Below are 19,507 nucleotides of genomic sequence, written 5' to 3' on the forward strand. Positions count from 1 at the left end.
TCATTTGAGATGAAATTGTATATAGTCTCATTTAATCTAAATACATTAGCAATATATAACTAAATATTCACCAATAAATACTATCTATACATCTAATGAGTAAGGATTCTTTTTAAGTATGACTTGTTCTATCTGAATCATTCATCAAGACTTAATCATCAATCTTGAAATGTCTATAACAAAAATTATTAGAAAGATATAACATTAATAAAAGACATAAATTTAAACCATATAAGGATTAACGTCACTTTTAAAAAAAAAATCTTAAGACAAAAAAGTTATGAATTTTTTTTTATATATTTAGGCCCTGTTCTTTTGAGTGGATTTGAAGGAGTGGATTTGAAGGGATTTGAGAGGATTTAAAGATACTTTTTTTTGTCGTTTATTTGAGTGAATTTGGAAATAAAATTTGTGAGAATTAGTATAGAATTGTATTGACGTGATAAATTAAAAAAATTTATTTCCAAATTCACTCTCGTTTACCTCCAAATTCACTCAAATAAACGACAAAAAAAATTATCTTTAAATCCTCTCAAATCCCCTCAAATCCACTCCCTCAAATCCACTCAAAAGAACAGGGTTAGTGTTAAACTTTCTCAAATCTATAAATGTGAGACTTCCACTGACATCATTTTGTATTTATCATAACAATTATATATATATATATATAATATATAATGTAGCATTTTATTCAATTTTAATGTATGAAAATGTTTATGCTGTATTAATATTGTTTTATAATAATAATAACTTATTTAATTTTTTTGAGAAAAAATATTTTCTTTTAAATTGAAATGTGCTTATTATATTTTAGATCTCATTAATGTAGTCAGGGAAAACGACAGCGGTTCTTTTCGTTCATAGACACGGTTTCTGAACCGAGACATATCCAGCCGAGACAAAAAGGAGTAGCCTTTTTGCTTCGGTTCCGAACCGAGACATAAAAGTGTAGGATTTCGCCTCTGTTCAAAGGCAACCGAGGCAGTATGTTTTTTGTTTATAAAACTTTTTTTTCGCAGAACTTTATGTCTCGGTTCCCTTTGAACTGAGTCAATATGTCCAACTCTACTGCCTCGGTTCGAACCTGAACCAAGGCAATAGGGTTTTTATTTTTTATTTTTATACCTCACACATCCAATACATATAACTTTAATAAGATGAAAGTTCATCTTTGACTAAAGAACAATCACCCAAGGAAAGTGCAATCAAGTTTTTCCATATTACCACAAAACCCAAGAAACTCAAAACAATAATTTCACGCATGAAGTTCACATACTATAAAATTCAAATATCTAAGTATTCAAACATATTAATAACTAAATTCTGGATGTTTCTAATACTAATAATTACAATAAGAATGAAGCAAATTAAAGGATTCTTTATCTTGTACTTGATCATTGTCATGCAACTCTTAGTTTGAATCAAATTGACCTCCTATGTTGCAATGGTGTCAGGAGTTTCTTGCTTGTAGAAAAAATTTCCATCCTCCATGACAACTTCATATGCTTGAGGGATGATGGACAAAAACCATATCAAGAGCGACCCCATTTTCATCACCCTTAGCCTTTTTTTGTTTGATACATACTCACAAGTAAACTTTATCACCAAAAAATCATATTACCAATAAGATATGAAAAATAATTGTCCTAAACACTAAGTCAGACACACATTTTAATTAAGATATTATGTAATATACTATATGTTTTAGAAATATAAAAAATATAATAATCAATTACGTTATTGTCTTGCTTATTTTATATATATATTTTTTTATAGATTTGTATGTAAAAGATAACACTCAATGAATCTCCTCTTAAACTTTATAATTTTACCTTCTTTTCTATTCAATTAAATTATAGTTTTTTTTTTCCAATTTTAACTCCAGCTTTCCCATTCATTTCATCATTTTCTATCCAACTAATAAATCCTTATTTTTCTTTCAACAGTCACTCTCTCCCTTGCATCAAAACTAAACCATGATAAAGTTGGATGTTCATGACAAATCAAATGAAAGGCAAGAAAGAGAGATAAGTTTGAAAGAAAATAGTAAAGAAAAAAAAATTGAACAATAAATATGTTAAATTATGAATTATAGATCAATAATTAATAAACAATAAAATCTTTTATTTCATAAAATAGTTTCCAATCATATTTGTAGAACATATATCTTTGATTTTCTCTTGATTTATTTTAATGAAGATGAAGAGAAAGAAAAAAAATAATGAATAAGACCATGATCTTTTATTAACTTCTCTCTATTTTTTTTAATTTAACTCCTATCAAATTAAATATTATTTATAATCTTTATACAATAATATTTTCATAATATATATATATATATATATATATATATATATATATATATATAAATTATCTAAACTGCTGATAAAATAGACTCATATAAAAAAATTACTCTTCTCTTCGATGTATATGATACCATTTTCATGTTTCTTTAACTGCCTTCTCTCTCTTCCTTTTCTAACTTTGGTCTTAAACAATTAAACGAAATTGTCATGGAGAAATTCAAAAGCAATTGACTATTCCATTTTTATTTATTTTTGGAGAGTTCATTGTGTTACTCTCCCCGTTGAATAATGTTTGATTAAAACAGAAGAAAGAAGAAGACGGTGTTAGTGACTTGTAAGTCACACTCACCTCTTGATTATTCCACGTTTTTGTCGCTGTTATCTAATCACGCCACTGTTTTTATTATTTAAAACAAATCTCTTTCCTTATATCACTTTAATTAATCTTTACAATTTATATATACTGATTATCACTTCATTCAATAATTTTATTTTAAATTGATTAATTAAAAGATTTTAACTAGTATTTAAAAATATCTCGACTAGATTCTCATTGGAAGGGTTTTTAATTTAACTTTTGTGAATTTTCCTTTGTCAAATATGTGAAGCCATTTCAAGAATAAACAACCTGACAGACACATGAATAATACAACACATAAAATAGTAAAACTGACAAAAATAACATAAGAAACCTAAAACAAAACTATTAGAATATTAGGTTCTCAGTTTCGAGAAAATCCCGTTAGACACTCTAAACAAGAATAATCATGGATTTAAAAATAAAACTTATTAAACCTAAAATTCGTCAAAAGTTTTATTTTATATTTTTAAAAAGGACGCGAAAAACTTTTTGTTGGTAAATATTATATATAGCTATACAATTTCTAACACTATAACACACTTTCTAACACATTATAAAAATATTAATCTTTAATATAAGGATTTTTATATTTTAATTGACTATTATGTCATTTGTAATGACTTTTTATTTATAAATATAAATGTCATCTAATAATTTAAAATAGTATGACCAGAGAATTGAACACATTACTTATTATAGTATACTCTTCCTTTGTCTGTCTACTAAATTTGTCCCTCACTACTGATATAATTTTTTTATAGTGTCTCACCAAAAATAGAAGAAGAAATTATGGTTAGATTTTGATGGATTACACTCCGTAGTTAAAGTGGCATGGCAACTACAAATTATTATATTTTATTATATTTTCTTTGTAAAAATATATATATTCTTAATGCTCATGGTTTGCTACTATTCTATCGTTTTGTTGAATCTGAATTGGTGCTCAGAGATATTGCCATGATAACTAAAATTTAGATTCATTTATCTTTAATTAATTATATACGTAATTTACATATACTGTGATAACAATATGAAAAAGGAACAACTTAATCTGAAATAGCCAAGAAATTATAACAGCAGAATGTATTGGAATCAGTGTTTGAATAGGCATGCATTAACTACTAGCAAAAGTCATAGATAAAGGGTAGGAAAAAGAGGACATTAACACACTAAGCACCATAAAATTCATCCTTTGGTAAGTTAATGAACATGTTTTTATTTTTTTTATGGCTTCATCATTAATTTGATTTCTATATTTATATTTGTATTTATAGTTTATTTTGGTTTTTATTTCTTTTTTTATTTAATTGAATTCTGATAATGTTTTAAATACTTAATTTAAATTTTTTATTAAATTAGTGTTAATATGATTTAAAAATCTCATATATCAAAATCTTAAAGATGTCATTCTGTTTTAAAAAATATTAGAATTCAATTAAATAAAAAAAACAAACAAATTAAAATGAACTATAAGTGTAACGAAATTACTATTATAGTTTTTTAATAAATTAATTCAAATGCATGTTTTTATATAATTTATACTAAATTTAGAACTAATTTTAATTTATAAGAAAACTAAATTTTCTTTTTTTTTTTCAAATGCTTATGAAAGAGGATATTTTCTCCAACTAAATGCTTGAGAATTTCTAATAATAATAAATAATTATTTTTAATTAAAATCATGTCACGGTAACATATAAACGTGTCCTCTTATAAATAAATTATTCAAATGCATGCTTATATTTAATTAGAAAATTGCATTTATCGATATTAAATTAAAACATCACAAACTTTTATTAATTTAATTTAGAGATAAATTTATTTCAAGTTTTGATCCCAGAAGTGTAAAAGGTCTATCTAAGATTGAAGGAATCAGGATAAAGTTAGTGGTTCGAAACCAAAACAGGAGTTATAAATTTATCATACAAGAGTTTAAATAATCTGATAAATCAAGATTTAACTTTTTTATTAGAAGAGTTACTAAAGTATAATGTTAAAAAACATAAAATCAGAACAAACAAAAAAACACAACTTTCTCGTGTTTATCTGCTGGCACGTGAAGCTTCAGTTACAAACTTAATTATTCTGTCAATTAACTAGTCATAACATTACAAACATGAGTTAATTGATATAATTCTAAAACAATTATCTCTTACTTTTATATATAGTTTTTCCTTGACGAAACTCATTGTTATCATTAATAAAGCTAATTTAATTACAGTTTGTGGTCATTCTAAACAACATTACAAAATTAATATCCCATGTGAATGTAGCTCCTGAAATAAGAAAAGATCATGCTTTGTGATGATGTTTTGATGTCCTAAAACATAAAAAGAAACGGTGGATTCATAGGTGGATTCCATTAATCTTGTTGATTCTCCACTACACACTTGTCTCATCCCTCCCTAAAAAATTAAAAAATAATAATTGAAGTTTGATGAGTAATTGATGCTTAATTAATTAACTTTTAAATTAGTTTATTTTCTGTAGAAGTAAAACACGGGTCCAATCATATTGCATCTTTTATTCTTTATTTTTTTTTCCGAAATCCCCACTCAGAATTTGCCTACATAAACTCCCATTCCTCGCACCGCTTCACACCATTACCATCACCACCGTATTATTCTTCTCTCTCCTCAAAACAAGGTGGTATTCTTTATCTCTCTGTCTCTTACCTGTTTCTCTTCCAAAGTTTGGACCATGTTTTTTATCTTGTTATTGATCTCACGCATGATACCTGGTTTCTTGCTTTCCTTGTTTAACGGTTTGGTTTAACAGATGAATTAGTAACGGACATTTCTTCATTTTGTGGTCCCTCAAGCATCACCTCTATGTTTTATTTCACTGCATGTGTTTTTTGTTTTGCTTTTTTGATTTGGTTACTGAATCCGAAAGGACTTTCGTTTGGTAGGTGTTTTGATCAAGGCTTTTGGAATTTGATCTTGTGATGGAGAAGAGTAAAAAATTGCAGAAGAGCTACTTTGATGTGTTGGGTCTGTGCTGCTCCTCTGAAGTACCACTCATTGAAAACATCTTAAAGCCACTTGAAGGAATCAAAGAGGTTTCTGTCATAGTTCCTTCACGAACTGTCATTGTTCTGCATGACACTCTTGTCATTTCGCAACTTCAAATCGGTACATTATTCTCTCTTCTAATTTTCATCGTCTTTTTTCTTATTCTCTACTCTCACTCACAAGACTCACCGTACACTATTTTGTGGAGAGACAATTTTTTTTATTTAAAATATAAAATATTTAGAAGTATTTTTTATTTTGAAATTAATAGTTTTCCTTTCTTTATTATTATCATTTATTAAAACTCAAACTAATTTCTAAATTTTAATGCAAATAACCTCTGTATAATTGATTGGACAACTCCACATTGGATCGCATCTCTTGAAGATAAAGGTGGACATATAGGATTACCTAACTTTTTGTAATGGTTTATGGAATGGGGTAAAAGATTCTTTTTCTATGTTAAGAGGAGTTGATCATGAAAATGAATTTATGGTACCTGTGCTTTATTAATTTGGAGAAATAGTTTCTTTTATATATAATTGTGTGGAATTCAGAATTAGTTAAAAAAGAAAACGAGATAACTATTTTTCTTTAATAATTGCCATGCTTGTATTTGCCATGGTAAAAGGTGAAAGAAAAGAAGTTTGGTTTGGCGAATGATCTTGCGTATTTGAGCATCTTTTTTCCACAAAATGAGAGCACACCGTTATCATCTTTATCACAAAGTTTCTTTTTCTCAAAACGTAACGTATTGGTGTTAAAGATGATGCATTAACAATTAAAAAGGGAATTGCCTCCTTATCTCAACTTTTCCATTTGGAAAGAAACTATGACCAAAACAGTTTCTTTAGATTAGAGTCCACAAATCTCATGTTTGCAGGGAGTGCAATAGAAACACAAATTTTGCTTGTTTCAGAGTTCATTGTTCTTAAGATTAATTCATTAGCCAGCATTTGTTTTTTAATTTTAATTAAATAGAATTCATCCAGTGACAAAGACCCACAAATTAAAAAAAAATGTATTTATATTTTCAAGACTATCAGTGTCACTATTAAAAATGAAAATTCTATCAGGAATATTTTTTCTCAAATTCCGACGAGTGAAAATGATTATAAGATGAGACAAACTCAAATTCTAAACACTGACATTTTTTAAAACATAATTATAATACACGAAGAAACTGCAAGTTAGGTACATATGTATTATGAATTAATGAAGATTATTGTTTGATTAGTAGATCTGAAAAAAAAAAGGTGAAAGTGGAAGTGTAAAGTAGTTATGTGGAATAAGAGTATTATTCGTGTGTGTATATACATAGCATTTTGTACCCTATGAATAAAGTTAGGCTGTTAACTTTATCTTTTTTGATGCAAAAAGATATGATTTTGTTGCAAAAGAAAGTGATAAATGAATAAAAGTTTGTGATGACAGTTAAGGCATTGAATCGAGCGAGATTAGAAGCTAATATCAGAGTACATGGAGATCAAAATCATGGAAAAAGATGGCCAAGCCCTTATTCAATTGTTTCGGGTGTTTTACTTTTGGTTTCTTTTCTGAAATTTGTGTACCCTCCTTTCAAGTACGTAGCACTTGGTGCAGTTGCTGCTGGTATTTACCCTATCGTCCTAAAGGCCTTTGTCTCCATTCGTAATGTTAGGGTTGACATTAGCATTCTCATGATCATAGCAGGTAATTTGCTTAATTTCACTTCATTTTTCAGACATATGATTCTCTCTTACATGTTTGGTGCTGTTCCTCTTTCTTTAAAATATATTGATTTATTGAAATATATCAAAAACTCTTTTAATATATTAAAATTGAAGTGTTTTTTTATAACAATTTCTTTGCTTCTTATTAAGTTGCTTGACATAATTCAAATAGAGAACTTCCAAGTAGAAGAACTGGAAAAAGGTTGACAGGCTGTATTAATCATGACACATTTTGGATTATATATTATCATATTCTATTTGAATAAAAGTTTTAACTTTTTAATCATAATTTTCTAGTTGTTTTTAGATAAACTTTTAAAAACCATCTTTGCCATATTTTCCCATTTTCCCCACTCCTTCCTTTTAAGGAGTATTAATTGTTTTTTTTTTAAATCATCTTAAGGAGTATTAATTGTGTTTTTTTAAATCATCTTATTTTTTTTCTTAATAATAGATTGAGTATTTTTAGTATATATATTTTTTAAATAATATACAACATTACAGTGCTTGTTCATAAATTAACTATTTATAATTTTGTTAATTCACTTCAAAAAAATATATTTAAGAGAGTTATTGTCAGCATTTCTGCTGATTTTAACACTGGTTATTAGTCATAATTGAGAACAATCTCTAGAAATTGAAAACAAATTAAAACCTATAAAGTTCCAAGATTTAAACTGCCTTAAATTCTCAGTTTTTAAATTGTTAAACTTTGAGTAAATTGTTTTTTTATAACTTACTAAACTGCACAAAATTGTTCTTTCTTATATAATTTTATATTTTAACTTGTTAAATTGTGAATATTTATTTTTAAACTAACCATTTAAGTTTCCAGAAGATTGTGTTTTCTTTTATAATTTTATATTTAACAGAAATTTAAAAATAACCTTAAGCGACACCTGCTAGTTTTTAATAAAGCAAAAAGAAATTATTGGTTCTCTCATTAAATTCAAATTAACCCAAAACAACTCCTGAAAAACAAAAATCCCCAAAACAACTCCTGAAAACCAAAAATCCTGAATCGGCACCCACAGATTCTCCCATGTATAAAATATCTTCAATTGTTTTTCCACCTGATATAATCAGATGAAGAATCAAATGAGAATATTCTGACATCCTTGTAACTCATGATTCTCTTTGAATGATTGAAACTTTAATGGCTTCATATATTCTTCCCACCCCAAGTAGTAAACAACAAATCTTTAAAAAATATATAAAATTTGCATATGACAAGGTTTTGGAAATACATTCAGAACTCATTTTGGAAATACATTCAGAACTCATTTTGGAAATACATTCAGAACTCATTTTGGAAATACATTCAGAATTCAGATGTTGGAAATACATTCAGAATTCAGTTTATCACGCACGCTACTGCAACTCACATGTGAAAAACCTCAGAAAATGTGACAGCTGAGGTGCAACCAACCAAACATACTGAAAATCTGCTATCTGTAACAAACAAACAAACATCACCTCTTGGTCATAAATTTAAAATAACATTTTTTTTCTACTAACTAGCAAACATTTGATAGAAAGAAACAACATATATACATGCTAACGTCTCATATGTCTGTACAAGACGTGATGGAATCAAACTATGTAACTTTTTAGATTATTTATGATTTAGTCACTTTGTCTGTATATATGATTTACCTTAAAGAAACACTTTTTGATTCATGTAATCGTTTCGTCCAGTGAGAAAGAAGATTATTAGTTTTAAATTATAATTAATTTCTGATTATTTGAAAAATATTATTACAAGATTTACACATCTCTTTTTTTTTTCTTTTTATTTGACAGTTATTGGGACAATTGCTATGGATGATTATTTGGAAGCTGGCACCATCGTTTTCCTCTTCTCAATTGCAGAATGGCTAGAATCAAGGGCAAGCCACAAGGTATTGATTTTTTATTTTATTTTTTTGAAAGGTACTTATTTTACTTGTATATCATGTTTTTCACTGTTTCAAGTATTAATGTTTTATTCTTGAATTATTAAAATAAATTAGTGGACCCGGATTCTATTGTAGTTCATATTTCATTATTGAAGTGTGGACTGTTCAAACCCACAGATAGACATTCCTTATAGTTATACTGTATATTTAAACTTATACACTCTTGAATGTAAGAAAGCGACCTGGGTAATTGCACTGTTGATTACACAAAATTATAAAAAAATGAGGGATTTAAGACTTAAGTATTATTAACATAGTTAATAGTTGATGAAGAAAACTGAATTCCATGTAAAGTGACAAATTTTTTGTGATATATATTTCTCCATAAAAAACAAAAGCAGGGTTCTCTGTTTCAATTCTGACTGTAAGTTAAACATGTAAATTGCAAAAATGTTTGGATTCAGGCAACTGCAGCAATGTCGTCTTTGATGAACATAGCCCCTCAAAAAGCAGTCATAGCTGAAACGGGAGAGGTTGTGGATGCTGATGAGGTGAAAGTAAACACCATTTTAGCTGTTAAAGCAGGTGAGGTGATACCCATTGATGGAGTTGTTCTAGATGGAACCTGTGAAGTTGACGAGAAAACTTTGACTGGGGAATCATTCCCTGTGGCAAAACAAAAGGATTCTATTGTATGGGCTGGCACCATCAATTTGAATGGTAAATTCATAGTTCTTATATGTAAAGTGTCATTGCTAATATAGAAAATATGACAAGTAAAATAGTTGGCAATTAGTTTTTTCCTAGACCAATTTGGTGAAGCTAATACTTGTTTTCTTGATCGATTAAAAGGTTATATCAGTCTGAAAACTACTGCACTGGCTGAAGATTGTGTGGTGGCTAAAATGTCAAAACTTGTGGAAGAAGCTCAAAACAGCAAAACAAACGTTCAGACATTGATTGATAAGTTTGTCAAGTTTTATACTCCAGGTTAGACTAAATCTCCAGTTTTTGTTTTTTTTTTTTTCACTTTTGAATGGTTACATTGTATTTGAATGGTTACATTGTATTTGAACTACTTTCTTGTCAAATGTTAATTCTACAAATAATGGTAATTTTTACTTGCTTTTCTGCACTCTTTGGGTGCCTGCAATTGGATTGAAATGATGAAAATTGATAAGATGTAATGCTTATAGGTTCCATTCTTTAAAATAAAATACGAAAAGGACATCTATATCTTGTTTTTCTTACCCTCAAATGTTAGAGATGTCACAATATTAGAATGAGTATCCCAAATACATAAAAAGAGACATACTATATTTTTCTATAGACTCTCCTGAGACATATTATATTTCTCTCTCGAACGACAAATGATTAATCATAATAATGTCATTATACAGATTTAGGATCAAAACCTTAACGTGATAACGAAGTTCTAAAAAAATCATTAATATCTTAAGTTCTCTATTGGAGAGATGAACAGTCCTTACTCTTATATCTCGATTAATAGACTTACGTGTCTATCACTTAGAAATAGAGATAAAAAACAATTGTATAAAATTGTGACTCTTACAATGTCTTGAAAATGTGGTAATTGATCAATGATAAGAAGATGCATCTTTCCTTGACCTCTCCATGTGAAACTATTATTGGATATAGTAGAAAGACTTACAAAACCCGATTTTTTTCCTAGTTCTTTCGATCACAGAATATCTAAACATAAAAATGGTAGCATTAGTTCATTTCATGCTATTCAACCCATCATTTGACTCTGTTTCTCGTTTTCAATTCTGACTGTTATTTTGCAGAATGTAATTGTTCAGTTATTGGTTTCATGCCTGCATTCAGTTTCACCGGCCTTACTGTTTGTGTTAATGTTTTCAGCCGTTGTAATCATATCAACCCTTGTAGCAGTGATTCCACTTGCCTTGAAATCACGTAGAGAGAACTACTGGTTTCACTCAGCGTTGGTTGTTTTAGTGAGTGCATGCCCATGTGCACTCATCCTTTCAACTCCAGTTGCAACCTTTTGTGCTTACACCAGAGCAGCCACATCAGGTCTTCTCATCAAAGGGGGTCATCATCTTGAAACACTTGCAAAAATCAAGGTCATGGCCTTTGACAAAACAGGTACCATAACGAAGGGTGATTTTGTGGTCACAGAGTTTCAATCTCTTTCAGATGACTTGGATTTCAACACATTGCTTTACTGGTAAGGGCACCCCTCGTTTCCCCTACAGTGCTATTTCTCTCCATCTTTCTTTTGAAATGTAGTATTGTTAAAAAAAAAGGTCTGATTCACATGCACTATGAATGGAAAATATTTTAATTATATTTCATTTAAGAAAATTACAATAAAAAGGAAAAACTTGATTAATATATGTATGACAATATGTGACTCAAGGAGTGTTAGTTTATAAACTATTTACTAAAAAAAGAAACATATTAATGGAAGAAACATACAAGCAGATGATAGTGGTAGAGTTTCTAGTGTGTATAGCAGATATAACATAATCTTGTTAGGAAATTTCAGAAGCCTATTTAGAATAAAGACTAAATAAATTGTTGAATTATGAGATCAATGTGTTTAGATTCAACTTTTCAGGGTGTCAAGTGTAGAGAGCAAGTCAAGCCATCCACTGGCATCTGCCGTTGTTGATTATGGAAGGTCTCTCTCCGTTGAACCAGAGCCAGAAAAGGTGACAGAATTTGAAAACTTTCCTGGGGAAGGAATTAGTGGAAAAATGGATGACAGAGTTATTTACATCGGAAATAAAAAAATTGCCGCAAGAGCCGGGTCTGAAACAGGTGAGTGCCTTTTCCATTGAGGTGTAACCTTATAAAATAGTTTTAGTTTCTATGCCTTATTTCAATATCTCTTAGAATTTACCTTATGCTCTCCAGAGGCTGATATTTAGTTTTTCTTCTGTTTTGTAGTTCCAATATTACAAAGAGAAAATGTAAGAGGAAAAACCACTGGATACATATACTTAGGAGCAACCCCAGTTGGATTTTTCTCTCTTTCAGATGTTTGCAGGTTAGGTGTTGAGGAAGCAATTGGGCAGTTGAAGTTAATGGGAATCAAAACAGCCATGCTCACTGGAGACAGTGAATCTGCTGCAATGCAAGCACAGGAGCAGGTGTGTAATGTTATATGATCAAACCTTGTTGAATACAAAATTTGTAGCATGCTGTCAGAGTGATTTTGAATATACTAAATTTTTTACATTCATTTCATATTATCATTTCTTACTTTTTATTCTTTTTTTTCTTGAAAAAATGTAAAGATTCATTCTTTTCTGACTATTCTATATTTATAGGTAAAAGTGTGTCACCTTCCCATTCTTTCATGATTATTCTAGTGTCAAATTCTCTAGTATCAAATTCTCTAGTTTCAAAGTTAATTTCTTTGATGAGTGAACTTATTTTTTTAATGCTATAAGATGACAGTAGGCCATTAAATATTGTATGATATTAACATTAACTTCCCATGGTTAGCTAAGTACTAATGGAAACAATACTTCAACTACAGCTGGGACATTCTCTGGAATTAGTCCATGCAGAACTGTTGCCAGAGGACAAGGTGAAAATCATCTCAGAATTTAAGAAAGAAGGTCCGACAGCCATGATCGGTGATGGTATAAACGATGCGCCGGCATTAGCTTCCGCTGATATTGGAATCTCAATGGGCATTTCAGGTTCTGCACTTGCAAGTGAGACCGGCAATATAATTCTTATGTCAAATGACATTAAGAAGATACCTGAAGCCATTAAACTTGCAAGAAAAACACGATGGAAAGTGCTTCAGAATATTATTTTGTCGATCACAACCAAGGCTGCAATTATTGGTTTGGCCATTGGTGGTTATCCATATGTTTGGGCAGCAGTGGTTGCTGATGTTGGAACGTGTCTAGTGGTTATCTTCAACAGCATGTTACTTCTTCCAAGAGGCCATAAACATGGAGGAAAATCTTGCAGATCTTCAACTAAGTCTCATAACCACAAAAGTGGGTGTGGTGGCACTCATGACCATGATCATGCTCACCACCAACATCAACATTGTCATGATCACCATCACCATCAACACAAGCTTGAGCATGATCACCACCATCAACATAAGCATGAGCATGATCACCACCATCAACATAAGCATGAGCATGAGCATGAGCATGAGCATGAGCATGAGCATGAGCTTCATCAACATCAACATGGTCATGATCACCATCACCATCAACACAAGCTTGAGCATGATCACCACCATCAACATAAGCATGAGCATGATCACCACCATCAACATAAGCATGAGCATGAGCATGAGCATGAGCATGAGCTTCATCAACATCAACATGGTCATGATCACCATCACCATCAACACAAGCTTGAGCATGATCACCACCATCAACATAAGCATGAGCATGATCACCACCATCAACATAAGCATAAGCATGAGCATGAGCATGAGCATGAGCATGAGCATGAGCATGAGCATGAGCATGATCTTCATCAACATCAACATGGTCATGAGCATGATCACCACCAGCATCAACATGAGTATGATCACCATTACCACACCGATAACCACTGCCACCCTATCCCTGTTTGTGAAAACCTGAAAGACCATAAATGCAGAAGTGTTTTACATTGCAATCAAGACATGAATCATAACAAGTCAGTTTGTCATCCAGAAAATGAGAAGAATGAGACAGGTGAAATATCCGTTGGCATCATCGTTGAACGTGTTGAATCAGCCCCAATGAAAGGTTGTTCAAGTTTGACAGAAAAAGAGAAAGGTTCCTGCTGTGAAGGCTGCTCAGACACGTGCGAGAATTTGGTTATTGTGTGTGACTGTGAGAGTTCAAAAGAGGGAGAAGACAGTGCATGTTGCAGAAATGAATGTTCTTCAAAAGCATGCAACGAATCTTCAATTATTCATGGTTGTGTTGGTTTGGATAAGAGAGAATATGGTGGATGTTGCAAGAGCTACATGAAGGAATGCTGTGGCAAACTTGGACACTCAAGAACTGGTTTTGTTGGAGGTTTGTCAGAAATTATGACAGAATAGATGTGACAGCATAAGCAAAAGATGTCATGCTTGTCCTTGCAAAATTATATTTTAAGTAGCAGGTTCTTGGTGGTACATAGTTTCAGGAATTAATTGAAATGAACAAAATGATGTTTGCGACCTCCATTTTACCAGACAGGTCTGCGGGAGCTTGATATCATCAGTTAGATTTTTCAGTAAATCTCATATGTGTTTTAAGTTGGGGAAGGGATTTTGATTTCTTCTTAAAGTTGTTTATGTACATGTTCAGGGTCTTTTTTTTTTTTTTTTTTTTTCCTTTTTCTACTTTAAAATAAGAACTTGACTGATTTCAATCCAATTGATAACCACACTTTACAATTTTACATCTTAAAATCAGTAGTTAACCTTTTAATGTTACCAAGGACTTAAAAGGGAAATACATTTTCTTATTAGTACTTTTTTTTTATTTCTCAATAATTATTTAAAAGTGTGTCTTTAAATCATTCTAAAATATTTCTTGCTTATCATTCTAAAATATTTCTTGCTTTCTTCAGGACTTTTTTTGAACTTTATCCCAACATATTTTCCACACAGAAGGACACATTTGGCAACTTCTTTTTCCACCTCCATCCAGAAACTTTAAAATTTTAAATTTGCTCCCCAATTCATAACTATTATTTTTATCTGGATTGTTTAATCGGAAGATGGTATGGATTGTTAATTTGGAAATACAACTTTTATATTTTGAGCGGTACAATTTAAAATATATATAAAGAAATTCTAGAAATAAAAGTAAAGAAAAAATATTCTGAATTAATATTCTAGAAATAAAAATAAAGAAAGAAGAAGATGAAAAGTGAGAGAAAAAAAGGTGGGAACTAATGTAAGAAAAAGAGGAAGAAGAAAATATAAGAACAAATAAGTCATTTTACCATATAAGAATGCATGTTGAAATGGAGGTGTAGAAAGAAACATTAGTCTTATTGAGCCACATATTACCTAATTAATGTTTTATTGGGCTTAAGATTTAAATCTTAAACACCAGTCTTATTGAGCCACGTATTACCTAATTGTCTATACCACAATGATTACTCTCAGTTGTTGTTATGGTTAAGTATTAATAGACTGTCTTCGTAATAATCTTTTAATAATAATGAATCAATTGTTAATAATCTCGCTATAATCTTTGTGATTAAGGGATATTTGCTTGGGCAAAGTTGATTTTAGTGATCGTATTTGATTTTTCCGAGGTGGTCCTTTTACCACTACTCAGTATAATTTGATTGAACTTAAATATACTTCCATCTAATTATTTGTTGATAAAGTATTTAGCGACCATTTGTGACTTCTAAAGAATATATACGTGTTTGGATGGAGAATTTTAAAAAGGATAATTGATTTATTGGAGAATTTGAAATCTTTTAAATAACACATTGTTTGGATAAAAAATAGATCACTTAAAATAAATAGTATTGTACTATACGGTCTCCCAGGGACGACCGACCATCCAAATTGAATGGCTTATCCTAAGTCGAACAGTTCTTTTTAGGCCGACCACCAGGCCTACAATCCTGGCCGACCACATGGTTGGCCTATCTTATTAAAGTCCCTAATGGAGGTTAAGGCGTGATTGGACCGTCATCAGGCCCACGAAAGGTAAAAACCCATTACAGCTAGTATAAATTAAGGTCTCAGGTATGACTTCGACCAGATGTTGCATAATATATGCTCTACTTGCTATAATAAACACTCGGTCATTTTACTGACTTGAGCGTCGGAGTGTACGCCCAGTCCTCAACAAAACAGGTAACCGTCGTAACCGTCCGGTCCCATAGTTTGGAGCGCTTGAAATATTTACATGGCCCGACTAGTCTTCAACGTTCGTCCGGTCATCAAGGTCTGTCCTATCTTTAACACAACATGGAGTGTTTTGAGCGTAGGACGTCCTCAAACCTTATACCCGAAACAATTACCTTTAAAGTTTATGAAAGCAAATAGATTACTCAAAATAGAGAATTTGAAATTTCTCAAATTTGTGGCCTTTCATTTTATTATCTCTTCAGTTTGATTTTGATGAAAACCCATAAACACGACCCAAATATTATTGAGATAATTAATTTTAATTAATATAAAATAAGTTATAGCGTAACAAATAAGCAATGGGTTTGGCAAGAAATTGAGAGAGCCGTGAATAGGATTCTATTCCAATCCATTTCCCACGCCTCAAAAACACAAAGTCTCGTCTTTTATAGAATTGTAGTGGCACGTCATGGCAGCTATCAGAAGTTGAGGGCTTCTATCATTGTATGTAAATGGGTGAGATGACAACCATATCAACCGTTTGTTCCAAATGTTTTATTCAGAGATTAAGTAAATAAAAACATACTTAAATGATATTGAATTGTTTAGATATTTAATACAAAATTTATTAAACCAAGATGAGAAGGTAAGTAATGATATTTATTGAATATTTAAAACTTAACTATTGGTAATACGAAACTAATTGAACATTAAAGTAGTTTTAACATGTATCTATCTATCGCTCGGATTTGGAACATACAGGAAGAAAGCAATTGCATTTTGAGGAAAAACAACCTAAGTTGATACCTTAGACAAGAGTAAATTATAAAAGTGTGAGTGTGGTTATCGATTCTACTTATTAAAACAGTTATGGTGATGCATGCAGGTTTTAATGAGAGGTTTTTGATTGAAGAAGAAAGAAACTGAATTTTGGGAGAGGTGTAGGTTAAAGCAGAGACATCTCACACATGCCACCCATGAAAGCAGCGCTCCGCACATGTCAATCCCTAAACTATTATCTGCTCTCTACTTTTCAGCCTTTTAAATGGAAAACAGAGTAATGATATATATATAAAAGGTTACAATAAAGATCACATTACAATTCAACAAAATAATATGACTTTGTGAATAAATCGAACTTATTTTTATATAGTTTTATGGCATAGATGTGTTATTGTCATATATTTTTATAATAATTTTGAAAAAATTAAAATAATATATTCAAAATTTATATATTTAACAATTTTCATAATATAACAAAAACAAATACATATTTTTTTTATAAAAGTAACTATAAAAGAAATCATATATGTATATGTATAAAAGAATGTTCTTCGTTTTTTAAACTTTTGAATCAAAACTAAAATTCTCAGTTATTTCTTCATTATGTTTTTAATGTATTTGATATAAATTCTTCTAATTTTATCTTTTTTATTCATTTAATATTTTATATTTAAGAACGTTTTTTTAATCACGTTTTAAAGAATTAATATGAAATTCCTTATTTTTAATTTATTAAATTTTAAGAAAGAACTAGTCTAATTGAATCATCACACATCATTATTATCATGCTTAATATGTAGAAATTGGATTATGTTGTTTTTATATTTACATGTAACTTTCTTTTTATAAAATAATCTCTTATTTTATTCTTTATCAAAATGCTTATTTAAAAATAAGTTTAACATTAAAAAATAAATTATTAAAATTTAATTAAATATTGACGAAAGTAATTAATTGAATATTCCTATTATGCTTATAAAAAGTTACTGTACAAAATACATTAAGATACAAAAATATATGAAATATCACAAAATAGAATTACTATTTTTTCTTCAAGAGTAAAACAATATGAGTGAAAAATAAAAGTAAAAATAATTAATTTGTGTTTATCTTTTTTTTTCTTTGACAAACAAATGAAACATGTAGAAAGAATAATAGATAAACACGAACAATTAATAACTTTAAGAGAAAAAATAAGAGAAAATAAAAGCATCTTAGTAGATTTTTTATTCTTTATTATATTTAGTTTTACGTTTATCATTTATTTACATCAAATTACCTACTTTATAAAATAAATTAAAAATTTACCTTATTTAATTTTTATTAAACATACACAAAATTTTGAGTTTGAGAGATGGATACACCTTTCAGCCCTAAGAAGATCCGTTCTGTACTAAGTAATAACCTAACTGTATTCTCCCGTTAGATATCACCAAATAAGAAAGACATTGAAAACAAAATATAATATGTTAGGATCCAGTGAATAATATCTTGCACGAATGTGGCAAGTGTTTTTGTTTTAGGATAATGTGTGTAAGGCAATTTTATAACAGTTGATTAATTTTCAATCAATCAATTCAAATATTTACTAATTTTAATTGTATAAATGAACCAAATTCATGTCTTAAAATAGTATTTATCAATTAAAAGTAAATAGAATAATAAATAATAATATATAAATATACTAAAAAGCAAATTTTAAATTATTATATCATATATCTTATAAATCACTTTCTGTCTTTTTCTTTAAGTACAAACTAGATGCAGATCACCATTGTTTTCATTTTCTGTTTTCTATTGGAGCAGATACTCATTAAAATATTATCTGATTGAAATTCGCATAAGACTTAACATTATTTTTAATTTAAAACTTTAAAACACTAAATTTATGATATTTTGTATATAAGTGTGTAATTTTATTATTTTAAACTAACATGAATCTTAAATTTATACTGAAATCATACGTAACTGTTTTGACCATAAGAAAGATTCCTTTTAAAATAATCTCAAAGAACAAATATGTATAGTCTTAATTAAGGACTTGAACACAGATTTAATTAGAAATGAATGGACATGAAATTTGTAGGTGGGATATGATATAAATATTTTAGGAGTGATTGGACAGTGCATGGAAAGAGGTGGAAGAAGATTTAGTTAAGGAAATTAAAAGCAGGCATAGAGCAATGAAAATGCATGCAAGGAGGGTGTGAGAATGAATTCAAAAATGAATGATATTTTGTTGTAGATGATTCATGGATGATCTCACAGGAAGAGGTGTTGAGATTAAAAAATGAAGGGAATAACGTGGATAGACGCATAGAGTTGCACGTGTCCCTTTCCTTATGTGGCTGTCTTCCATAAAGCATTATCCTGATATAGAAAATCGGTGACTCAGAGTGATCTCAGATAGATGCCGCTCTGAAATATAATATATGTTTATCTGTTTCTCTTCTTCTGCTATATATACAGCCATATGCACCACCCACACTCACACTCATGAAGGTAGCTTAAGGTTCTCTCAACTCACAACAAGAGGCAGAAAGTAGAGTGCAGCCAAGGATGACTTGCCGGCAGTTATGTACTTACATATTTACTCTTCTTCTTCTTTTG

At 29.7% G+C, this 19,507-nt stretch overlaps 1 protein-coding gene across 3 annotated transcripts; it reads left to right on the forward strand.

Moving 5' to 3' along the window:
• Positions 1–5,199: 5,199 nt before the first annotated feature.
• LOC124826671 (putative inactive cadmium/zinc-transporting ATPase HMA3) lies at positions 5,200–14,617 on the forward strand. Of its 3 annotated transcripts, none has more exons than XM_047299565.2 (10): positions 5,200–5,313; positions 5,579–5,801; positions 7,116–7,373; positions 9,197–9,294; positions 9,756–10,011; positions 10,144–10,281; positions 11,176–11,503; positions 11,897–12,099; positions 12,229–12,431; positions 12,824–14,617. In XM_047299565.2, the coding sequence occupies exons 2-10, from the start codon at positions 5,615–5,617 to the stop codon at positions 14,351–14,353; spliced, it is 3,201 nt and encodes a 1,066-aa protein (XP_047155521.2). In that variant the 5' UTR covers positions 5,200–5,313; positions 5,579–5,614; the 3' UTR covers positions 14,354–14,617. The 3 variants fall into 3 exon arrangements, with proteins under 3 accessions (XP_047155521.2, XP_087961433.1, XP_087961432.1); XM_088105307.1 differs by lacking the exon at positions 5,200–5,313 and adding an exon at positions 5,392–5,407; XM_088105306.1 differs by lacking the exon at positions 5,200–5,313 and adding an exon at positions 5,463–5,478.
• The last annotated feature ends 4,890 nt before the right edge of the window (positions 14,618–19,507 follow it).

The sequence above is a fragment of the Vigna umbellata genome, chromosome 1 (genome assembly GCF_029865625.1).
Source record: "Vigna umbellata cultivar VRB3 chromosome 1, Vumbellata_1.0, whole genome shotgun sequence".
Classification (NCBI taxonomy): Eukaryota; Viridiplantae; Streptophyta; class Magnoliopsida; order Fabales; family Fabaceae; genus Vigna; species Vigna umbellata.

Coding starts and splice junctions, on each gene's coding strand:
- LOC124826671 (XM_047299565.2), top strand. CDS start 5,615: ATGGAGAAGAGTAAAAAATTGCAGAAGAGCTACTTTGATGTGTTGGGT. Junction 7,374..9,196: donor CATTCTCATGATCATAGCAG/GTAATTTGCTTA, acceptor TTTATTTGACAG/TTATTGGGACAATTGCTATG. Junction 12,432..12,823: donor CAATGCAAGCACAGGAGCAG/GTGTGTAATGTT, acceptor CTTCAACTACAG/CTGGGACATTCTCTGGAATT.